This window comes from Pagrus major, chromosome 24 (assembly GCF_040436345.1).
Source record: "Pagrus major chromosome 24, Pma_NU_1.0".
NCBI lineage: Eukaryota > Metazoa > Chordata > Actinopteri > Spariformes > Sparidae > Pagrus > Pagrus major.
This window is the reverse complement of record NC_133238.1, coordinates 11027818-11038532: the sequence shown is the minus strand read 5'-3', so window position 1 is coordinate 11038532 and position 10715 is coordinate 11027818. Positions and strand designations below refer to the sequence as shown.

At 40.7% G+C, this 10715-nt stretch overlaps 1 protein-coding gene across 1 annotated transcript; it reads left to right on the top strand.

Moving 5' to 3' along the window:
- The first annotated feature begins 7755 nt into the window (after window positions 1–7755).
- Window positions 7756–10465, top strand: lypd6 (LY6/PLAUR domain containing 6). The gene is made up of 4 exons (XM_073462745.1): window positions 7756–7873; window positions 9637–9735; window positions 10080–10210; window positions 10289–10465. The coding sequence occupies exons 1-4, from the start codon at window positions 7756–7758 to the stop codon at window positions 10463–10465; spliced, it is 525 nt and encodes a 174-aa protein (XP_073318846.1).
- The last annotated feature ends 250 nt before the right edge of the window (window positions 10466–10715 follow it).

Here is a 10715-nt window from a genome sequence, read left to right as displayed (position 1 = left end):
TTTAGCGCTCAATAAATGCGTCTGGTTCGTTTTTGTGTGTGTTTGAATAATGGTTTTGTCAATAACATGTCAGATAATAGTGAAAAATCTATCACAATTTGCCAAAGCCCAAAGTGAAACCTTCAGATTGCCTATTTTGTCCGGTCAACAGTCTGAAACACAAAGATATTTTATTTACAGTGGTATAATACAGATGAAAGGCAGGAAATCCTCACATTTGGGACACTTGAAACTGCAAAAATAAATGAATAACTCCAAATCCATCTACTTTATCAAATGTGACAAGTCCAAAAGCTGTATAGCCTGCATGGGTGCCTCTTCAGTCAAAAAAATATCAGGGCAGTATTTTAATAATATAGATTTTCTTCAAAGGACGTTACAATCTGTAAATCATACGACATCCCGACACCCTCTATTGTTCACACGCACACACAAACACACACACACACACACACACACACACACACAAATAGAGGAGGGATTTCTCCTCTGAAGCAGGCAGACGTGTGCAATGGATGTTGTGCTGTTGATGTTGTTTCTTCACATAAAAAAGCAACAATAAGCAAATAGATTGCAAACATAATATCAGATTATGAATAGTTTCAATCAACTTCCAGGTGCCACAGTGATTTAAACCACAGAGCACACACTATGCCATTGAATTATTATACACTGCCTAACATAGAGGGATCCATATATTCTTTTAAGCTTTCAAGCCAGACATAAACTAAACCAGGAGACCTGTCACCGCCCCCTCATCCCCTTTATCCTACACGAAGATATATTTTGACTGATCCTACACATGTTTACCAAGGAAAATGTCTTTTGTTGTCCATTTTTGTCATTCGATCGGAGTGCAAGTTCCTGAGTTGCTGCTGAAAGCTTTTCTTCCATGGAGGACCGGCCATCTGTCCAGATATTATGGCACATCTGTGTCCAGATGCTTCTTGAATTCCTCTGTTTGACAAGGGCCTGAAGGGCTGCTGTCTCGTTACTAGCTCTCCTGTTAGGGATCTCATATCCAGTCAGGTCAGAAGGCAGCTGCCTGTCCCTGATGTATAGTATGCATGGTATGAGTCTTTCCACACAGGTTGCATACCATGTGTTTCACTCAAGGAATGTGTGGCAGCAAGCGGTTTGTAGGGCATGCATAGTTTTGGAGGGTCTCGTGGTAATTTGCCTGCAGAATAATGAATGCTCATTAAAGTGCAGAGAAGGCTCTTCCTCTTTTGATCCTGAGCCCTTCAGCAATCATTTTACATATGAAACACTGATCTTAGTCTCAGTTAAGTTAATGTTGGTTAAATATGTATTGGTTGCACATGGCACTGAATATTGCATGTTTGTGGAAGCCCTGATCCCAATTTGAAAAGATGTTATTTACACGCTTCACACCTGGTCAAACTCGTGACTCACTGCAGACAGCTGTGCGCTAATGCTTTCAGCTTAGCATCTACAGTCAAGGTTTACCCTTAAAAAAGGGTGTAAATAACGTTAGTTCAAATCAATTTGGGATCTCCGTGCATCTGAAGACTTGGATTATGTCAGAGGCGCTGTACGAAGCCATTTTATGTTTTCCTTCAGTTGTTTTTTTACACTTTAAAACAAGTCCCCATCTACTTCAGTTCACTGCAACACTTTTTTACAGTGAAGCTCCAGAAATATATTTCCTGGGACTAAGAAATCTTTCCTGACCATCCATCTGCACAGGGGTGAGTAGATAATGACTGACTTTTCATTTTTGTGTGACCTTATCCTTTAATGTTGCACATTGTAAAGGTGCAGCTCATTTCAAAGCAGCATACAATGTAAATACTGTAACCTGTAAAGCCTGCAGCATGTGCAGCCACAGCTGTCATGTTACTGGTCCAGCTGCGGTGCTGCTGATGGGAGTAGTAGTAGTAGTGACGTGTCGGTGACGCGGCGGCACCCTCCTCCTCCCTCGCGCTCAGCGAGCAGGACAATGCTGTTGTTTGGTTTCCATCTGCGGGCTGACAGGCTGCGAGGCTCCCGCGGGCTGCTCGGGGATTAGATCCGGTAGGTTGTGTTATAAAAGTCCGGTAGACTTCTTATGTCAGCATATTTCAAGTGAAAGTCCGTTTGAATTTATTAATATCACTCAGCTGTTTAATTCAACTGTAACAGCGCGAAGACTAATTAAGGATTTTGAGCTTTATAATCGGCATGAGAGTGAAAGAAAATCTAATATTATAACATTTTTTGACACAGCAGAGGGTTTTATATTGCTAACATTAGCTTTGTAGCCTGTATTGTGTTTATTGTGCAAGGAAAGTCCCATAAATAGGCTTTTTAATTATTAATCCTGTTTTAATTAACGTCTTTAATCACTTGTACGTAGTGTGTAGTGTATTTTCTGCCATAATTAATGTCATTTATATGAAGCAGACTGTATATATGTTGTCTATGAAGACTTTGTGTGACAGGCTTATTCATGAAATGTGCATGTTTTTTTTGTAAGGTGGACTATAACTTAGTCTGTTTACTTAAAGGGGCACTATGTAGGTTTCAAACTCAGAATTTTAATATTTAAAGTATTAATGAGGTCATAATACAAACTCAGAAATATGTATTTTTCCATAAGTGAACAAACAAGCTGTTCTCAGAGGAAAATAAAGTCCCCAGAACACCGTTTGAAGCTAGAAAGGTGGCAGGGTCCACCACATATAAACAAAGTAAAACGGTATGAACTTGTGTTGTCCTTCAAGGTCAGTTTGTTTATTCACTTTATTCAGTCGTGAACGCAAAGAGAGTTTGTTCATTTAGTTTATTTAGGCTTAAAAAGATCTTTCTCTTCTGATTTAAAATGTCTTCCCCAAAACAACACAGTGCTCCTTTAACTACTTTTTTAAAGAAACTTGAATATAAATATTGTGGAAATATAATATAGCACTTTTTTATTACACTGCATTTATTACAATAGCTAGCTCCTTGTTACTTCCCAGATTCAGGATGTGAATACTTCTTCCTTTGCTGCCGGAGGAAGAAAAGTGTTTTATTGGGCTCTATAAACTGAAAAGAGGGTTAAGAAGTTATTAAATTAGATTCAATTTTTAAAGAACACTAGATGTCGGCTTTAATAAGCATCAGCTGGATGGAAATTATCATAATGAAGTCAAGTGGTTGCATGTTACCGAAATAATATTTAACCTTCCGGCGACTACACAGTGAAAACACGTTTATTAAGAGCCACTGGTCTGTTCTTACCTTTTTTTAAACATTTAAAACAAGTAGTCAGGCATTTTTATGAGACGCCAGCTCAGCAGGACCTCATAAAAATCCAACAGTCATGTAGTGACTCAGTAAAACCCAGATGGAGAAACAGACTCGAGTACAATGGGAGGCTGAACTCCGCCGGGCAACACCTCAACCATACGTCTGATCAAATATCCAAGTTATGATACTGTACTTTGGTGTTTCCGTCATCAGTGAAGTGTTAAACAGCTTAAGACGCAAGAATTCAGCAACACCTTACTGTAATTTCTCGGGTGCAGTCATGTATGTCCGACTGAAAAACATTAGCAGTGGTATGTCAGAAGTTAAGCCCCTGCCATATGTGTCTGGTCGATAGAAGTGAGCTGCTGGATATCGGCTGAGCTTCAAAGGCAACCCTGGTGGCCTGAATCTGAATCGAGTATTCTTTTGACACGCATGACCAACAAGGAGCAATTATCCGTCATCTGAGGGAACCGAATACTTAAGATTTGACATTTTGTTTGACCATCTCGAGCAGCCTGGATCACTTTCTGATTATTCTAGTGATTTTTTTTTAACATTCAGTTTGGCTGTGCTGGTGGGACCTAACCGTCAAGCCGTCAGTGTTGTTTTAGCGTACAGCGTGTGATGCACTCAGGTCTGAATGAATGGGTTTGAGCAGAGGCCTCGGGGTATTTGAACCATTTCTCTGTTTCTCTTTCTGGTTCATGCAATCCTCATACCCTCTTACAACACCCAACTTTCATAAACCTGTGTGTCTGCTCATTTCTGTTAAAGAATATAAGCAAATAGAGATTTTAAACAAAGCTAATCCTTATAAATGCAATACAAGCCTGATCTACATTGAAAAAAACATCACTTTTACAGTTGGTTGCATTGTAGTTTGGGGTAAAGATCACTTTCCCAGTATATTAACAATGTTTTGCGTCATTAATGTGACTTTTAGTCATAAATATGATGTCCCTGACAGCACCAGGCAGCACAGTTATGGAAAAAATACATATTTCTGAGTTTGTATACATTAAAATTCTGGGTTTTCTGAATTTCTTCTCCAAAACCGCATAGTGCCCCTTTAACCTCTGAACTTCTGTTGACTGATTTATAGCCGTGGACTCGGCAGATATATCCAGCTTATTTCTGGTATGAAGAGGTCAAAGGCAGGGTCGTGAGTCAAAACAGTATTTTAAACGCAATTCTTTTTCGAATGTGGCACTTTTGTTCAGCACCAGGCCTGAAATTACAGAAAAGAGCAACTTTTTCGCATCAGTAACATCTGCGAAATACCGTGGATGTGTCCTACAGTATATCTCTAATAACATCGCTGTGAAGCTGCACAGTTCATTAACTTTTACACTCACAATTTGCAAACTTGATCCCCGGTCGTCAGGGGAGACAGGAAGATTTAAAAACCTGCCCTCCTTCAGATTCTTTCAGCCCGGCGTGGCCTTTTAACTGGGACCCCGAAGGAATTGGTCGGTGCTGATTGAACTGCGAGTGATATAAACCCTCTCCATCCCTCTCCAGTTGTAACAGGGAGCCTTTGTACCTAATCCCCGCTCCTGCCTCTCACACTCAACACAAATTTTTACTCCTGGCATCTATCAGACAGCTCAAAGTTGGAGCGCTAATCTCAAGTTTTCCTTTTCAGCGTGGAGCATATCATTATGAGCTGTACTGTAGCCAGTGCGCTAATGAATGCTAGCCCACGGACTGAAAGACTTCTGTGAATCGTTTCAAATAATACTCTATTGTGTAATTAGTCCGCATTGCCAGAGCTCAATTAAACCTCTGTAGTGCAAGCTAGGGCTAAAAATTTGAACGGCACAGCGACTAAGCTAACAGAAGTGTATGCTAACGGTATACATCACAATGACACTTTTCTGTTTGTGTTCATTAGTTTCTCCCATTGTCATTACATGTCAAAAATGTAGTGCAAGCTAGCTTGAAAAATGTTGAACTTGTGGTTTTGACGCACAACAGCTAATCTCACGGTAGTCTAAGCTAACGGTCAACGTCACAAAGACGCAAATTTGGGTTCTAGACATTTCTGGTTGTGTTCATTAGTTTCTCCCATAGACCAACATGCAAATAAAGAGAGGACGACTGTAGTGCAAGCTAGGTTAACACATGGAACTGCTGGTGTTGAAGCACAAAGACTAAGCTAACAGTTGCGCAAGCTAATGGTATACATCACAAAGACGTACATTTGGGCTCCATACATTTCTGGTTGTGTTCATTAGTTTCTCTAATGGACCAAAGGCAACGAAATATAAGAGGAGGATTGTTTTAATGATGCAATTTTAAAATTAGAGTAAGCATCGAAACAAATAACTTGTGTTCGCTAAGCTTTCAATTTGCTAAAGATTAGGCTATTCGTTCCTCAGGTGCTGAAAAATGGTGACAAACGCACATAACAACTCCGAAAGCTCAAGTTAACCTGGTGAAATGTCAGCAGTCAACACAGAGCATTCATATAAATGTTGTGTAATGAGTACATTTCTTCATAATACATTGCCTACATATTCAATGTTATTGTATATTTATTTTTTTACTTTAAACTGAATAATCAGAGCCTTTAACACCAAGATTCAGAGTATGCTGTATAGAGTAGCATACAGTATGGTTATTTGGTCTGAAGCAAGGACATGGATCAGCTTTATTGGGGCATGCATAATGCAAAGAAAACAAGCGTTTACAACCATACAGCCGGCGCAGTGCCTGAGGACAGAACATGAAATAGAGTCAGAGGCATCTGAACTCATCGCTGATCTTACACAAATATCTACTGATCTCAATTCAGAGGCAAAACCAGGTCATCTGCTATTTAATTCATTGACTGACGTCTCAGTGAATCTAAGGAGAGCATTTTCTAGAGAGTGCTCTGCCTGGACTGCAGCTGAACTGAATACTGTGAGATGTCATCACTGAAAACAACTTAGATAGATAGATGTTAATAATAATGGAAATAATTGCTGTAACAGATACTAATTACACACTGCTTTAATCTTTATGATCTAAGGGCACTCAGGTGTTGTGTCTCTAACATATAGTGACAAAAAACTCACATTTTTGTGAATACGAATGCTCCCTCTTATAGTTTATTTGATCTGCTGGCGCTGAAATGTCACAGTATCCTCACGACCCGTTCAAAGTAATAAGCTGTCGGATATTCTGTATGCGTTTTAAACCTTTAGTCACTGGAGACAGGTTCACGTTGCATAGTTATTTCCTACAGTATATGATCGTCACTGACTTGTTAAATCCTCCTTTGGAGTCTGGAAATGAAGACAAATTGTTTCCCGCTGCACACAGATGACCACAGTTACACCTGATTTAGAGATGTTTCAAAGGATTAACACGGCAGCTTAGAGGATCATTCTTGAATTTCTCAACAAAGTCAGTCTCACGATAAGGAATGTGTGTTCTCGAAGGGATTTCTTAATCCTCGCTGTAAACCATTGTATCTATTACCTCAGGCTGTAGTCTTAAAGGTTTACCAGCTTCACTCTTTCAGCTACACGAGCGTGTGGCTCTGGGGAAGTCAATGTCAGTCAGCCTGAATTATTAATTAAGTTTGTATGTTATTTACAAACAACATTAATTCTCTTTTTTTCAAAGTGACATCAACTTTCAAAGTGACATCAACTGCATCAACGGCTCCACACTGACTCTGATCTTAATTTCCTTCTCCAACGAGCCAACACTGGCCGATTTATTAATGGGGCAGTGAATCTTTTTAACCAAGGAACTGATTTGGAAGTAACATTTCCTCCTTGAGCAAGACCTGCTGTTGCAATATCCACTTTAAAGGAGACAGAGTAAAAGACAATACATGTGCTGACTTGGCTTTACCAATGAATGGCCCACTGCATGACAAAAAAAAAACACATTTGGGAAGCGAGGGCTAATGGCTAAATTCCCTGAGGGCAAAGGGGGGCTTGTAATTGAAACATAAATCACGTTTATGTCAGAAGTGACAGTGTTATTAGTTATAATGTCGTCCAGTCCTTTGTCAGGAAATTACTCAAATGCGGGGATGGATGCTAAGAGTTAAAGCTTCGGGTACTCTGGAAGGGTTCCCTTTGACATTTAAATAATGAAGCAGGGTCACAGCAGGAGCAGCGCACAGCTGATCACATTTATAGATGAATTATTTCTATCATTAGGCTTTGAAGTATTCTTTCCAGAAGACATTTATTTTCATATTCCTCATTTGTGGCAGCTGTGGAAAAAAGACATATACGCATCTTTTTAAGTTTATTTTAAGTTGCATTCATTTAACATCTATTTATCAAAGTCGCACAGTAAGTACTACAACAGGAAAATCATCATCAAGTGTACCCTCATTCTTATATATTCTGCAAATTGGATTATCACTGGTTACTCAATTTTAAGGTACCCTACCTGGGGATTTATTTGAACCTAGCCCCTGTGGTGTGTTTCAGCTGCTTATGTTCCCTTCTCTCCCACAGTGTTTTCCTGCCCAAACAGAAGAGTGCATGAAAGTACATTGGACCAAAGATGGACGCCTGGCCAACAGTGGCCTGGGTCCTGCTAATGACCAGCATCGCTGACTGGCTGGAAACTGTCCAGTCACGGGACTTCACCATGACGGACATCATCCTGCTGCATCCCTCAAGTAAGGACATAATATTACTATTAACGTAATGTGTGTTTTGTGTGTGAGCTGTGTGTGTAAACCATATTCCCAGAGGTGTTTGTTTGTAGCAAACCACATGGATGACAACTTTGCTTCAGATGGAAATATCTCAACATCTAGAGGAGGAAATGCCAATTGCATGTCAGTACGCTGACGTTAGCATTTAGCTGAAAGCACTAAGTACACACAGTCACAGAGCAGCCAGCTAGGCTGTAGACTCTTTGTCTCATTAACAGTAAATGTAGATTTCTACTAAATTAATTATGTTTCAGTTACTTAAGATGAGAAATACATTTACTTTGGATCATGATAATGAAGCACATATTTAGTTTTAAGATCCTCCAAGTTCCAGAAACTCATTCTTCAAGTTCATGCAATCGTTCGTGCTTAAGCAGTTGTTTGGAGACATTGTAGTTTCTGTTTCCCTGTTTTTGAATTCCTGAAACCACGTGTTCGAATCCTCCAACAGGTTATGACACAAAAGATTTGGAAACTTAGAATGTAATTGTGTGTATGTGTGTGTCTCTGTCTGGTAAGTAACAGGCTTTGTCCTTGTGATTGAACGGTGGCTGACCCGGAGACCTGTAGCTGTCTGAGCTAAAACACGGCCTGATTCCCAGTACAGATATGATTCTTGCCAAGGGGACGACCAAACAGCTCCTTGTTTGATCGCCGTGTTAGAGCAGTTCAGTAAACAGATGATTATTCAGAGTTACTGTCTGGAAAACAAAATCTTTTATGTAAGAACTTGACAACATCCGTCACATGGGTCATGAGAATGGCAAACAGTGTTTTGTAGTTGTCCCAGACTGTGGGCTTGTTTCTGAGACGGCCATTGCATCACGCCAGCAGGCTTCAGATTTATTGCTTTTCTTGCTGAATCAGCAATCACATTAATAAAGAAATAAGACAACAATAGTGTGGCTGACCAATCGGACTACAAGCTGGTGTGGACACCTTAGGTAATTACAGATTCTTCAGGTTATGCACATTTGTACGAAACTAAGTACAAATATTAGTATAACAGATATCATAGTACACATACAGAAAAAGTTTCAATAAGTCTCACACTCATTTGTAAACAACATACAGCAGCTACAACAGTGGACTAAAGTGGATTAAACACTTTGGGCCCCACAAACTGAGGCACCCACTTGTGAGACTCCACCCTCAGAGGGTGATCGCAGATGGACAGCCAGACCTTCGGCCCCGGGTAATAGCATGGGGCTGGGGTACGACAGCAGTCGGTGGTCCTCTGGTAGCAGATGGAGGTACCGAGGAGGGCATAGTGGGAAGCTGACCTCTCATTTCCTGCTCAGGAAACAGAGGGGTTGGATAACCAAATGGACACTGGAAAGATGACAGAACTGATTTAGATTTGAGATTCTGAACGGAGATAGAAACCTGAGGAGAAAGTACAAAGAAGGCTGCAGAACTCTGACACAAGATACCTGAACACTTGTTTAAGCAGAGGCCCAGCTGTCTCTTTGGCTGTGAGAAACATGGGGAGAAGAGTGATAAGGACCTGAAAGGGGAGATGGACAAAGAGACGATAAGTAGCAGCGGGCAGAGTTCTTGGAGGGAACTGACTCACCTGCACCTCAAAATGATAAAAGAGCGAGGACAGGTGCAGCGGTGAGGTTGATCTGTTGAGCCTGAAGCAACCACTGCAAAGGAACGTTTCAAGAGATAAGACAGTTCATAGCTCAGAGTACTGAAGTCCGTCTGTCTGTCCTCCACAGCTACACCTCATCCAGGTGGCTTCAAGTGCTTCACGTGTGAAGACGCTGCAGATAACTATGAGTGTAATCGCTGGGCGCCAGATGTTTACTGTCCAAAAGGTACGTCAGCTTTTTCTCACTTCTTCTTCTTACTTACTTCCCCGACGACTCGATTTGGTTATTTGACGTTTCGTAGTTCACAAAACATTTCTGGAGCTTCACAGCGAAACAGAGTTGCAGCATTCTTCTAAACAACTGAAGTAGATGGGGACTGAATATTCATTTTTGGGTGAAATGCTCCTTTAACACTTTATAATATTGGGTGCTGTTTTCGGCCTGGTATGGATCAGTCTCATCGGATTATCAGAGAGGAATTTTGGTGCATCAAACTCTGTAATCTTTCTAAAATATTAAGGAGAGTTGTGTAAAATAATCCAGAACTGACAGCTCTTCGTGTCTTCCAGATGCCAGATACTGTTACACACTCCACATGATGGATAACCATGGCGACAGTGTGTCTGTGACCAAGCGTTGTGTGAGCCTGCAGGACTGTCAGTTTACCGGCTGTGCTGCTGTCACTGATAACGGCTATCAGGTAAGTGGTGCCTCTGGATTAAACTGCATCAGCATCCTCAACCTCACAGGTAACTTTTACTTTACTCTCATCCATCAGGTGTGCTCATCGTGCTGCGAGGGGAACATCTGCAACGTTCTGGTGCCGAGGAACGAGAGCAGCGCCGTTTTCTCCTCCACTTCTCCTCTGGTTGGCTCGAGCAGACGGGTTTTTCCTTCGGCACTGAGCTACCTCAGCGTCGTCATCGTCAGTATCTTCACAGCTGGACATGTTTGAGAAGGAGAAACGGTTTAACTGGATGTCTGAAGATAGAAAACTGACAACCTTCATCTAAGCCTGTCACTTCTGCACTATATTCCATTTAAATTAGGTTTTTTTCCTCCTGTCAGACAATATTTACATTATGTTTAAGCTTTTTTGTAATTTATTTATACTAAGTGCCAGTATTATTACGAGTCTGTTATTGTTAAATCATGTCTGTGTTTGTCTGAGGTTTTGTCTTTATTAAATGGCCTGTGAAATCATC